This window comes from Aythya ferina (assembly GCF_964211825.1).
Source record: "Aythya ferina genome assembly, chromosome: 2".
Taxonomy (NCBI): Eukaryota; Metazoa; Chordata; class Aves; order Anseriformes; family Anatidae; genus Aythya; species Aythya ferina.
In genome coordinates, this window is record NC_140297.1 from 133,494,838 (window position 1) to 133,509,601 (window position 14,764).

Sequence of the window (14,764 nt, forward strand, 5' to 3'; positions counted from 1 at the left end):
CTTCATGTTGATGCTCTAATAGAAAAGTAGGAATTATTTTTCTATAGTGGAGAAAATCATCCTCTAAGTAGTTTCATCCCCTGAAACTAGAATTAGAATATTAAATTAGTCAGTTATAAAAAGCCATAACTAAGAGAGTCATTAGCTTGGCTTGTTAGTTGAAGCAATTTATGCCCTTCATGTTCCTCCTATAGATCCTTTTCTTATTAAAACACTAGGTATTTATAGTTAATTTGTTCTAGATTGTTAGACTTTCCACAGGCAATATCCTGCACTATTGAATTGTGTGTTTTTTCATTTATATGGTCCTAACCTATGATCCTAGGTTAATTTCTTCTTCTGGATAAAGTTAACGCTAAAATTATAGCATGAACAAGAAGTTTATCTTTCTCTCTACAAATAAACAACTCCTTACACAGAATTACACAGAATCACAGAATTTCTAGGTTGGAAGAGACCTCAAGATCATCGAGTCCAACCTCTGACCTAACGCTAACAGTCCCCACTAAACCATATCCCTAAGCTCTACATCTAAAAGTCTTTTGAAGACTTCCAGGGATGGTGACTCCACCACTTCCCTGGGCAGCCTGTTCCAATGCCTAACATCCCTTTCAGTAAAGAAGTTCTTCCTAACATCTAACCTAAAACTCCCCTGGCGCAACTTAATGGTCTTCAAAACTATAGTTCCCAGCCCTTCTGTATTGGGAAGATGTATTCCTCTTGTTGTCTGAGTCTGGGGCATGTTGTGTTTATGTCCAGCCAGTGTTGGCCACTGAATTTTCAGAATTCACACTCTCTCAAAATGCAAACAAATATTCATATTTAATAGAACTTTTTTCCCTGCAAATGCTACAGTCAATCATAAATGGATTTTTAAGTTTTCCCTGCTTCACAAAACCACAGCACTTCTTGCAAAGTCAAATATCAGCATTTCAATGTATTGGCATTGAAGCTGCTTGTGTAGAAGAATCTGTAATGAACCTTAATCAGAAAACTGTATCCGTACCTAATAATGTTAGCATATGATGTTACTACTCTTGAAGGCTATTTCACCATACAGAAGAATGCTCTAGAAAAAAAATCAGTGGCCTTAAAATTGTGTCATGGTCCTGTATCTCCTTTCCCTAAAAGTTATGCCAGTCCCTAACTTGCAGCTGAAGTGTAAAAACTTGCTTCCCCCCATATACCCTGCTTTTGACCTTGAAGACCTTTATTCACACATTTATTCTCACATAAGTAAACAATCACATAATAAAACAATTTCCCAGTTGACAATTTAATTGAAACAATTGAAGGAAACAGCAAGTTTAGAATATATATTTTATTAACAGCTTCAAATGAGTAATAGTAGTATTTAAGTTCTTTTCCCTATGCCGTTCACACCTGAGGTACTGAATTCCCAGTATCTTGTTATATAGAATTAAGCAACTCCAAAGCTTCTTTCTGTACCTGAAATACATAAATATAACAATACAGTGTAGTTACAGGCTTTTCTAGCAGAATTTGTCATGCAAGCATCTGAACGTTTCACCACAGTTCTGTAGATTTGTTACTGTCCTAAGACTAGTAAGTTTCCTTCCCCTATTGAAGATGCTCTGCATTTTTAACACGAATGGTAATAAAACGTCTTTACCCAGTCCCTTCAGTGTAATTAACATATGTGTTAATTATAACAGTAAGTTTCTTTGGGTTGAATACAGCAGATGAGCTCTTGATTTGCTACAGCCTTAGCATGTACCGAGTTATCCTATTCCTGGCCATAACCAACCAACCAACCAACCTGGAGTTTTCAAAACTCTGAATGGCAGCTAAAGAAGTGTGAAAAGTATCTTAATCTAGGGACTCTGGGTAAAGTCTAATAAATTTTGAAGTTGATTGCGAACATCAGTGTTAAATAAAGAATAAAAAACCTCTGGCCCTCACAGAGCAAGCAATTCAGGCAATGCAAGCCAGATATTATGGAGAGTCAGAGATGAGAAAAGCCCAGAATACTGACTTATGCTGACCTCTGTCATACACAGAAACAAGAATTCCAAGTTCTTTGCCCAGACCACTTTTCTTCTTGCTGGACTACACTGTCTAGTTCCCATGTTTGTGACACCTGTGATTTTTGCATTTTACACAATGACCCACAGAATGCAGAGAATACAACCTTAATTTAGCAGCTGTGCAGCGTTTTAGGAGATAGATAAGAAAACAGATCTTTGCACCAGATGAGCAGATGAGTAGTTTAACAAGTTGGCTATGGCACAGAAACCACTACTGGCTCTTTTTGTCTGGCTTCTGAAGGCAGGAAAGCTTTTGTCATCATTGGTTTCACATCTGCCTCCAGACACCAATTTGTTTGGCAACTGCTAAGTATGGAACAGTTTCATACAGACCTGAGACCACTACACCTTTAGGCTATTGAGCTCCTATAAAAACTGCAGAAAAATGGAAGAACCTTTATTCATTTCTACTGAAAGATATTGCTGAAGGAACTCACTCCTTCTGGGAGAAACAGTTTGAACCTCACTGGAGAATCCACAGAAGAGGAAAAGCTTGAGTAGTGTTTCTTCTGAGGTGTGAAATGCAAAATCCTTCCCAAGTATTTCTTACAGCTAGGACATTCAGAACATGACAGCACATTTACACATTTTCTGTAACAGTTAAAGCATGATCTCACAGTGCAGCTTTATGCAAAACGACTTTTAGGTCAATCAACCATAAGAAAAATTAGTCCTGATGCTAACGGAATTACTTGCTCACCGAAGACATCTGCAATTTCTGTGGTTTACATTGAATACAGCGCTAGGTCTGCACAAGGCTAACGAACTACCCTCCTGCAAGCACACTATATATATATAAGTAGGCAGCCAGTACCTACCTGTCCAAACTAGGATCCTGAGCAGTTCAAAAGGGTAATTAAGTGTCTATTTATTGCCTGCTAGCACTGGAGATTTGCTGTCAGAGACATTGCTTCCATTTGACTCATTTAATGCACTCTGAATCTTTCCCTGTACTGTCAAGCTTTACAGATCTAGCATGTTTCTGATGCATCCATGCTTTTCTCTTCCTCCTGCTCATGATTCCATTAAGGGGGTGTTTTTTAGCTCTTCCAAAATGTGATTTCCAACTGTCCAGTTTTAGGCCTATGAAAAGTGACTCTGTGCTCACGCAGACTGAGTTTAGCTCAGGTGCCTGCCTTAACCTGAGCAACACAGTTAAGAATGGGTGGCTAATAGCACCACAAAAACATTTTGAAGAAGAAAGAACAGTTCTTTATTAGCAGAACATTCCGACCACTGTATCCAGAGGCAGTCACCAAGATACTAGATTTTTTTGGTGTCTGGGTGTGATCCTGGAATATAGAGCAAGTTGTAGTTAGGCATCTGAGGTAACCATTCCATTGCCGTGATGTGACTGACATGTTAGTTACTGTGTGTGGTTGCATTATTCAATCCTTAGCTTCTTACCTGTTTGTCCTCTTCGGTATGTGCAGGATAATCCTTTGCTTTGCTTAACCACAGAAGAGCCATCTTTTTATTGTTTAACTTCAAGTATGCCTTCCCCAAAAAGAGCAAATTTTTGCTGTAGAAATTTGGGTCAGCTGCATAGAGACAGAAGAAAAGCTTTGAATGGTAACAAGCAGCATACTGTCAAAGCCATGATATAATGCCATTCCTTTAAATACTTATTTCAGAAAACATGAATAGTTTTTGGCTTTAGAACAGATGGAACCCAATGTAAAACAACTCTGCTTTCTAAAATTTGGTCTCCTATAGTAATGTTAGCTAGCAGCTTATTAATTAATATGCTAAATGAAACTAGATTCCTCACAATGAGCATACACAAAGCGTATGCATAAGAAACAGCTTTGCTTTGCAATTTGCAAATTTGCAATTTGCTCTTCTGGACCTAGTAGATGCAACAGGCAATGAAACCAGCTTAGAAAATATAGGCAAGGAAATAAACAGGCACATTTCCTAGCTTTAGACCACGTACATACAGATCATTTTAGTGTATCTTTTGCTACACAGGAAGAGAACTTAAAATTGTTTGTACCCAAGTTTAACTTTTCCTTTTTTAAGGAGAGATTTAAGAAGATGCTTTTATAAAACATACTTTGCCCATCAACCTTTATTAAAGACCAGTCTTGTGTACTATTAACACCCATTACAGCACAAGCTTCCTCTGCATTTGGATCTAAGGTCAGGATGCAAAATGCTGACAACCATTTTTTGTGCATTTTGTGCAATAATAAAGTACACAAAGGCAGGTAAATTCCTCTCCCTGAGGAAAAAGTGTAGTTTGGTAAAAATGACAGAGACTGACAGCAGCAATCCTGCCTGCTCCTATCTCTTCTTCTAGCAGGTGGACCCACTCTGTAGAATATATTAACTTCAATAATAAGCTCTAGCTTTGCCTGTGATTAGCATACTACTCTATTAAAAAAGAAAAATGGAATGATTTCACATGTACATAGTATGTGAATATCCAAGCATAAGCTATAACGATACTTTCAGAAATACTGCAAAAAAAAAAAAAAGTAAAAAAAAAAAAAGTCAAATACCAGTAAATGTATGGAGGTGTTTTGGAGGCACATTTTGAGATCAACTCTACCATTCCTGTTCGCAGATGCGCTACTTGATACACAGGGAAAGATGCACAATAAACTTTTCCATCAAACTTCATTTATACAACACTGTCTTCCCATATCTTTCAGCTTACCAGTTTTGCTTGGGATTTCCCTCTTGGGGAAATAATAGCTACATATTTTCTTTTACAAAAGGACAGTTTTACTGCTATTTGGATAGGTACTCTGATCCAAATAGCTTCCGAAATCAAAAAATGTGCTTTCTTTGTCATCCTATTGAAAATACAGGGGAGTTTTAAACTTTAAGAAGGAACTTGAAAGACTGACATAGAAATCTCACTTCTGCTTGCTTCTTTGCCCTGCAATAGTACATTACAGATGAATCCCTTGGGGAAATATAAGTTGTTACTAATAGGGTAAAAAATAAAAATAATATATATTTTTTTTAAAGTATGAAAAAAGAAAAAAAAAAAGAAAAAAGATATACTCACAGAATGACTGAGGTTAGAAGGGACCTCTGGAGGTCATCTGGTCCAACTCCTTCTCAAATATGGACACCTAGAGCCCCAGACCATTGTCCAGGTGGCTTCTGAAGGTCTCCCAGGAGGGAGACTGTACTACCTCACTCGGCAACCTGTGCCATGCTCAGTCATCCACCTGCACAGTAATTAAAGTGTTGCCTGATGTTTAGATTGAAACCTTTGTTCCAGTTTGCGCCCATTCTTTCTTGCCCTGGCACTGGGCACCACTGCAAAAAGCCTGGCTCTGTCTTCATTTCACCCTGCCTTCTGTATTTACAGACATTGATGAGATCGGATCCCCTCTGAACATCCCCATGTTGTTCGACCCTAGGATCCTCCAGGTCCTTGATCAAGATCTCGGTGGCCCTCTCCTCTAGACTCTCTCCAGTATGCCCATGTCTCTCTTGCAGTGCAGTGCCAAAGGCTGAGTACAGAAGGGATCACATCTCCCTCGACCTGCAGGCTGACAGCACTTTATCAGACACCACCCCAATAAGCAGCCTTCTGAGTGGAGAGGGCACGTCACTGACTCAAAAGTAGTAATTTTTAGCACTCTTCCCTGACCGGGAATCGAACCCGGGCCGCGGCGGTGAGAGCGCCGAATCCTAACCACTAGACCACCAGGGAGCGCGATAAGGGTGTTTTCCGTGCTGATAATAAGCGTGTGACACACTCTGAGCTTCTCTGAGATGCCTTCTGCCCTAACAGTCCAGTCACCTACCACAAAAGCTGGTAAGTTTATCACAGGCTATTCAGATAATTCCTGAAGCTAGAGGTTTATGCACGACAACGTGCAGTACATGACAGCATTCTACCTACAAAAAGCTACAAGAATTACCTTCCTCTGCCATGTGGAAGTAACGCAGAGCCTGCAAAAGAGAAGGTTGTCTTCTTTAAAATGGACCATGGTAAACTGAACACAGCAGTCAAGCTAAAGTACTATGCATGCTCAACACAGCTGAAGGACACCTATATCCTCCTAGCCATCATTTTATTTCTGTTAACTTAGCATGTTACAGATTGTTCTCATTCAATGTACAAACAGATTCAGCCTCTTTACCACAAACCTACTCATTCAGCTATCTGCCTGCCTCTATCAGTGTTTATTATTCCACTGTAGGTATAGTACCTCCTGTTTGTCCCTAGCAAGTTTGATGGCATATTTCCAACTTGTCAAAACCATTTCTAATTTCATTTCTACCTTCCAGTGTATCCACAGTCCCCCCAAGCCAGTTCTCATGTATAAATTTAATAGTGAAGTTTTATCATACTTTCAAATACTTCACAGAGGACTGAGTCCCACAGAACACCGGGCAGTATCTTCCTACTTGAAGATAAACCTTTATGAAATACACACACATTTTTCAACTAGTTTCACATACTGCACCTCAGAAACTTCACTTATCTCTTCCTAATGCTACCAGCTGGAGGGAAAATACTATCAGAGAATTTAAAGTGTGCATGTATCTACAAAGCAGTTTTTGTATTGAAACTGCACAAGTCTTATCAGTATGGCTCAACTACAAACTCTGGGACAAGGCTGCTTCTTTAGCTGCTTTAAGCGCTCTACACAACTTGATAGCGGGATTGGTAAAATTCTGCAGTATTTGAAATCCGAGCTGACACGCTGTATTCTTCCAAAAGTGATTTTCAGCAAAAGTTAAAAGCTTGACATTTCATTAAAGTTTTCTCTTTTTCAAACAGAACTTTAACTGCTTTTTGTGTTAACAGCAAGCAACCTTCTGCAATTACTTTCTAGTGACTCACTCACCCCTCACAACTTAAAAGAACAAAAGATTTTGGGCCAGGATTGTTGTTCTAATAGAAAACAAAGATTACAATGGCTGCCAGAGGATGAGAAAAAAGGTATTTGTTAGTAAGTAATAAATCGAGCTGTTACATTTTGCATTTATATTAGTAGAAGTATAGCAACAGTTCTGCAGGGGAAATAATAATCTAGGAAACATTTTCTTCTTGTACCTCTTGATAAGTGGAAGTTGGAGGTGTTGCAAATAGCATTGCAGCTATTTTTCGTTGGTACCATGGCATTTCAGCAAAGGAGTAACACCTGGAGCAAAAGGAAACATTGATTAACACCGTTCACCTTTCTCCTTGAACGAACATTCTCAGACCTTGGATATCGTAACTGGTTGTTGCCAAGAGTCACAACACCCACAGTCACGCTGCAAGTTCTATAAGCAAGTTCTTACAACTCCACAACACAATTGCAAGGTGTTTGCAATTGCTGCAAAGTTTGGCTAAAGAGGTTTTGGTGTGTCTTCTGCTGGGAATTTTTATTACATTAGGCTGGAGACAGTTATTAAACATGAAACAGCTTTTCAGCTTGTAGTATTTTAACAATTAATGAGCATTTTATATTGTTCTAAAATATAAACAATACAGCACAACTGAGTAATATCACTGCCTTACCTCAACATTACCTTGTTTTTCCTCAATTATTAATACACAAAAGCAGATGTGCAGCACATTCCTGAAAGACTCTGATCTATAAGAATGAAAATAAGCCTAAGAATCAAACTACTGTGTTCTAGGCTATGCCATTCTACTGTTTTCCTACCTACTGAATAATAAAGGTTATTAGTCACCTATCTCAGAGACGGTGAAAGGATTAAATATTTACATATTTCAAATACGTAGAGCATTCTAGGTCTAATATTAAACAGCACTATTCACTTTTATTACTCTCACACAGTGATGATAAAAATGCTTTATTCACTGCATAAAACAGAACACGCAGGAGGAGGTGAAAGATTAATGAGTAGAGATATGGAGGTGTTTGGGAGCAAGGGAAGGAACAGGGCATGGAAAACAAACTACGTTGAAAGTTTGCCATCAGACATGCCTTATCAGAATTGCCACTAAGACAGGTTCGGTCCAGTAAATACTAGGAAAAGAAATGAGAATCATACTCAAGAATTAACCAATATGAAATTCCAGTTTCAGATGAAGATGCTCTGGGGCTCAGTAATGAATATATGTCATCATACAACATCAGGAAATTTTAGTACCCAAAACAATAACAATCCTCAAATTTCTTATCTTTCTGTTTTTCCTTAGGAACAATGTTTAAAGTACTTTTCCAGAACAGGCTTCCTATCACAATAGTGACACTAAGGCTCATTCAGTTGGGAGTACACACATCTGCCTAAACATCTGGACTATTGCTGGGGTTAGGTCCTGTGGGAATAAGTAACACTGAGATACTGAAAATTTGAAATAAGACTTCTGATATTCAGCAGTCCAGAAAAGGCACAGAAAAAGTAGCTGTGATTTTTTTAGGATTTCTTTACAAATCCTTTGCCTTTATTTTCAATCTCTCAGGCTCGTAGTAGAGATTTCCTGTAAAACATCTAGCAGAGACCAAAGCCTCTATACATTATATAACCAGAAATGCTATCTGGAATCTCTCAATAACAAGTAAAAGATACTGTGTTCAACCAACTTGCTTCCACAGAAAATGCTGTTAGTATGAAAAGCTGTATTTCCAGTCCTTTGCCTGCATTGTAACAGTAACTCTTAGTGCAAATTTAACTGTGCAGTAAATTCAATGTCAAAGATTTTGATAATGCACATGCAGTCATAAGCTGCATTTACTTCAATGTAACTTTTAAAATACAGTATCATAACAGATAATAGAGGAAGTATTTTATGAACAGGCATCACATTTGATTGCTTTTCATGATACACAGACTCTTAAGTTGCAGCCATCAGTGAAATTCAATGTAGGTTCAGTGTTGAATTTTGTCTCCATTCACACTAGTCAGAACAAAATGACTTGTGTGTTATGGAGATAAAGGTCTGGAAAACAAGTTTGTAATAGTTCAATACAGAGAAACAAAGAAATTCAACGAATAAGTATTTTTTCATCTTTTTCAAATGTGTGAGAATTAACAGCCAGATGCTTTCAAGGCACGACCTCCTGTGCCATTCAATAGGTTTCCATGTTTGAATCAACTAATTACAAGCCACTGAATTATTCTAAGCATTTCTGCAATTCATACAGTCCACTTCTATTCTAGCATTTCTCTTTACCATGTGTTAAGTTTTGTTTAAAATGCACCTTACCAAATGCCCATAAGATGAATTGACGTTGCATCTTTTGGATTCAGTTCAATGGCTCTCTAGTGCAGGGGAGAAAAAAAAAAAACAAACAAAACAAAGATGTAAAAGTTTATTCTGTTGCATCCGGCTTAAAATACATTGAACAACTAAGAAACATGTTGACTTGTTCTATTACTAATTAAACTACATTAACTGTGTGTAAAGTTTCAGGGACACAGTACTTATTCAGTGCACAACTGAATCTGCTCACCTCCAAAAAATTGAAGACACTGACAGATTTCTAAGCGCTCATGGTTAACAGGTCAGTAAGAGTTTCACATGAGACTTGACATGTTCAGATTCTGATATAATTTCTGGTGATACAAAGTTAGTCAGCAGTCCTTTATCTTCTCCAGTACTTGTCCTTTACAGAATCACAGAATCACAGAATTTTCTAGGTTGGAAGAGACCTCAGGGTCATCGAGTCCAACCTCCAACCTAACGCTAACGAGTGTTAGTGGTACACAATCCACACTTACAAGGATGGCCACACACCCATTCTCAATAGCACAGCTATACTTTATCTAGTCCTAAGGGACAGCAAAAGCACTTCAGCTATTTCAGGACTCTCTTCTATAGAGACTTAGTTTACAGCAGGAGTTAATTTGTATCCCTTTTTGCTTTGGAATCCCAGACTGTCACAATAACCCCCAAAATCAAATTGTCACCAGGAAATTTGAACAGCAGTACATTTGCAAGTTTTCATCACCAGCCAGTTCATAGCTCTCAAAAAATCTATGTATTGGACACATTACGGCTATCATATGCAAAGAAAAAAACAACCAAACAACCATTTACACTACCTGAAAATGCTCTTTGATAACAAAGGCATTTGCAATTTTAACCTTGATTCCTTCGTAATCACCAACATCACTGATACAAATGGCATACCACTGTAATTCAAAGTAAAAAATAAAACATTTAATAAAGCACTATATTACTAGTAAATTAAAACAAACAAACAAACAAAAAAACATACAGAACAGCCACCACCCCCACCAAGCAAAAAGTATTTGTCATGAACAGTTGTAACAGTGTCAGAGCAACCTGCTAATCTGCACAGATAAGGGAATCGGTGTCCACCTTTTATCTGAGATGCCAACACAATTGACTATACTTTGTTACCTCTCTGCCTGAGAGAAACAGCAAAAAAAATAGTGGAATGAAGCCAGAGCCTAAAGTCTTTCAAATGAAACTCTATAGAGCTACAACTGCACACAGAGACAGCATGCTGGATGTGTGGCACGAGGAGATCAACTGTAATCTGTGTGATCTGTCACCTGTTCCCACAGTCCTGCACACATTAAACCAATTTCTGTTTCCTGCGTACAGGAAATTTAGCTGCAAAAGTCTGACTATGATCTTAGAAACAAATCAGTGAGAATTAGAAGCAAAAGAGTGAAAATTAGAGAATCATGCATTCTTAACTGAAAAATTAAATTACGCTGACGTTTGCTGAAACAGCACAATGACATTTGTTCCAGTTTCCACTGGCAGAAATCAAGGAACAAGATTTCAGTTGAGTTATTTTGCTTGGCTCACCTTGTGTGCTGCAAAATTTGATTCATTTTTTTCAAGTGCCTTTTTTGCATACTCAAGGGCTTCATACACCAGTTGTCTTTTCTCCTCTGCAGAAGTACTACTCAGTTGAGCTAAATCTCGTGATGCTCTTGCCAGCCGCCACAGTAACTCTGCATCCTCACTAGTTATGAACAGAAACACAAATGTTTTAAAGTAACAATGGCAACAAAGCTAGTAAAGGTCTCTGATCAGTCTTTCAATATGCATCTCAAGGGGGTGACAATATCATCTGCCGTTCTACGCTATATACAACTTCAGGGTAACAAACAACAAATGAAAACCTGCCATTTTACACTGTCTGAAATGCATTTCAGAGGTTTTTGCTGTCTGGTCATAAAACATTCCACTCCCATTTAAACAACCAGAAACCAAAAATATTAGAAAACATACCTGAGTCACTGTTAGACTCAGAATACCCATCAAAGCCGGTTTTCTTTTCTGGAGTCAAACTGAGTTATGCTCACAGCATAGCACAGTCCTGCTGTCATTAATGAAGTAACACAGAACTAGCAGACTAATTTTTCAGCCACATCACAAGAATGTTAAGTACAGCTACAGGGGATCATTACTTCTCACAGAGTAAGCAGCACTGTTATACACTTAGGAGCAAGATTACAGTTTGCTTATGGCACCATGTCCCTTGCAGGCCAGGACCTTCCTTTAACTTCCCACCCTTTGTACGTGTGCCTCTGTCAAGAACCAAAAAGCAAAAACAAAAAAAAGAAAGCAAGCCATCCAAAAACAACTGAATAGTTAACTTCCTCCAGAAGTGTTCTAGGCCTTGTTCTAGTGCCTTGTTTCCAAAGGAAAGGACTCTTAATTTATCTATGCATTTTCTGCTTTTTCCTTAAGCAGCCTGTTTGTTTCAACTCACTTATCTGAAATGTTTTGTGTAGTTAAGACATAACTACATGAGTAATAAACTTTTTCTGTTTGGACTCAAATTCTAACAGGAAATAAATGAAAACAGAAAGAAAGAACAGCTGGTAAGCAATGTAAAAAAATATCAAAAATTGTCAATGCCTAAATTCTAGATACTGTGGTCATTACAGTAATGTGTAGACATGCTGTGACTTTTCCGATGCATATGTATATTTTTAAGAATTATTAAAGTACTAAACCAAACAAACCTAAAACCTCCCTGCAGGAATGAAAACCTTAAATGTTAACCCTCCGCTTCTACAGCTGCACTCTGCCAAAAATCAGTACCTTTGTCATTCATTTTTCCATGGGGAAGAAAAAGATCAAGAATCCTTTCCTACTTAAATAAAGATGAAAGTAAGGTTCTCCAGCATACCACAACAAGAATATTAGTTGAAAACTGGTATAAAAGAACACATTGAAAAACAAAATAAAACAAAACACCAACAAACTAATATGTAGATATTCAATTCAGTCAAGTACCTATTTTTATGCTGAACCAGCAACCGATACAGCTTTTCAGTTTCTCCACTCCCGTACAGGTAGTCTGCTTGCTCTATAACTTCTGCCACTAAAAAAAGAATGAGAATCGTGGAAACAGAAAAACAAATTGTATGTAATTAGGATATTAGGGTATAAGCAAAATGTTTCAGAGCAAGTCAGTCTAACTGAAACACAAAGAACAAGTTACTTAATTTTTAGGCCATTGTTCTAAACAACTTTCATGCACGGCAGACTCAGATTAAGCTACTCATAATGAACAAGTAGGAAGAGAGACAGTGCTGAATACGTGCCTCTCTCATTGAACTGGGGAGTGGGCTTCAGCAACAAAGCATCCTGTGGATGCTTAATGTATTTAACATTCAAAAACGTCTTTCTTAAAGCATCAGACACTGGAAGCAATTTGTTTTCTTTGCAAAAAATATCCAGAAAAGGATAATGAAGAACCTTCTCTAGTACATGTATGGAATTCAAATGTAATAATATTAAAAAAAAAAAAAAAAAAAAAAAAAAAAGAATTTTGTTAAATTATTCTTGGTTCTTAATACAGTTCCATAGTTTTGCCAAAGACAACCACAGATTAAGTATGGTTCATTACCTTACCAAGCCAAAATGAAACATCGATCAAAGATTTTTCTGACTGAAGCTCTTCAAATTTGAAAAATCAATGTTGGCTTTTTATCAATTTATAAGCTAAGTATTCGATGTACTTAGAGCATTTAAATTCTTCTAGAGAATATTTTAAAACTCTGACGACAGAAAAGGAGGAATATGATTTCCACAACTGGATGAATATAAGGTAGTAATATAATATATATGTACGTAGTACACAAAACAGTATTCCACAGTCGTATCAAACAATTCACAATACAGGATTCTAGCATGAGAATAGACAGAATTAGGAGAAAAAAAAAAAAAAAAAGCAAATTGAAGCAGGTAGATCATTCTATTGAAGTATACAAAGGTGTAACAGCAAAACTTTGAGTTTATTCTTCTACCAACATTAAAACATGAAAAAATGACACTAAGTAAAATGTCCCACCGAATTTCATTTAGAATTTGCAGCTACACTATCATCTCTTTATTGCTACTCCTTGGTCTGTGATGAAACTTTTATGTGAAAACATAAGCTCAATCCACGCTTCGTAAAAATTACATTTATAAACTTTATTTTTCAAGTTATCTACTGAACATGGTAGTCATATTTCACGACAACATAGTTTTATTTATAAAAGAAAAAAGCACTGAAGACTACTAAATACAAGTCTTATGTTGAGCTTTAAAAGCTCCTAGAATATAAATGACTGAAGATTAGAGCATTCTGGATAACCTTTTTAACCTTGTCATCTCTAAATGCCTTCTATCAACAATTTCAAAGCTACAATAATGGTCTACATGGACTTTGGATTTAAGTGTGTAAGATAAGCCTCATAGTACATATGCAGCATTAAAGTAACCTCAGCGAATTACGTTTGCTTCCTGAGACATCCTGAACAGCACTGTCAGTATGGTCCTGTCTAATGACTGAATGCTCAGAATTCAACGTTCTGAACAAATTACTAGCTAGGTGATTTATGTAAATTATAAGACTTTTATTTCTTTTTAGTGTAGCAAAAACATGGGATATTTCTCATTTTCTCATTTTTGTTTGAAACACAATCTCAGTGCTACTTGACTACATTAAATGAGAACTCCACGGTGTTCATATAGAAAATCTCAATGAACTAGAATTCCAGAAATTGATCAGAGCTTGGTCTGCCTTCCCAAGTGAATCTTAACCTTTCTCAGCGAGTTACTTAAAGCCTGGGTGACAAACTAGGTGTCACACACCTTGTGCATTGATCTCATCCTGTCTACATCACCAGATTTGGTTTCAGTAACAATAAATTCCTAATTAAACTGTTACCACGCTTTCAAGCCCTGAACTAATTCAAAACCCTATCAGTGAAACGTCCTGCACACAGCCTGAGTGGAGAACCTCAAAGACATTACACCATTTTCCTATATAATCCTGGCAGTAGAAACCTTATGCTTCACATTAGAACAACCCATTTGAAAACATTACCTTTGAAGCTTGCATGAACCTCAGCAAAGCCAGAAAACAGCTTGGAAGCTTCATAAACCAAGAAGGACCCCGCTGAGAGCGCAACCCCCCTTTTAGGGCTTTTTCTAAGCACCTGCACGGGAACATAAAACGTGCGTTAATCAACGTCGTTACTCTGAATTACTATTTTTGCTCATCTCTGGCACGACGGTTTTATTTCCTATTCACAGCCCACACCCTCCCCGCCAGCTGGGGGTGTCCCGGGGAGGACGAGGACAGGCAGGACCCGCTGCCCCCCAGCTACCTGGCTCCGGCCGAGCCGTCCCCGGCCCCACGGGCCGCCTGTGGCGACCCCCGCCCGCCCTAGCAGCGTGCGGGCGTAGGGGCGGCCGAGGGGCCGCCGCAGCAGCGCCGCCATGACCGCGGCCGCCGCCATTTCGCACCTCCGCCGGCGGGGGCGGTGCTGGCGGCGGGGCCGGCCGGGGAGAGACGAGGCCG

At 38.2% G+C, this 14,764-nt stretch overlaps 1 protein-coding gene across 1 annotated transcript; it reads right to left on the minus strand.

Annotated features, from left to right (window-relative positions):
- Positions 1 to 1,306: 1,306 nt before the first annotated feature.
- On the minus strand, positions 1,307 to 14,727 carry RMDN1 (regulator of microtubule dynamics 1). The gene is made up of 10 exons (XM_084508690.1): positions 14,571 to 14,727; positions 14,288 to 14,399; positions 12,205 to 12,292; positions 10,762 to 10,921; positions 10,023 to 10,112; positions 9,184 to 9,239; positions 7,078 to 7,165; positions 5,936 to 5,966; positions 3,456 to 3,589; positions 1,307 to 1,449 (listed from the first exon to the last, which is right to left on the minus strand). Exons 1-10 carry the CDS (start codon positions 14,700 to 14,702, stop codon positions 1,411 to 1,413), a joined length of 930 nt encoding a protein of 309 aa, XP_084364816.1. The 5' UTR covers positions 14,703 to 14,727; the 3' UTR covers positions 1,307 to 1,410.
- Between the last annotated feature and the right edge of the window lie 37 nt (positions 14,728 to 14,764).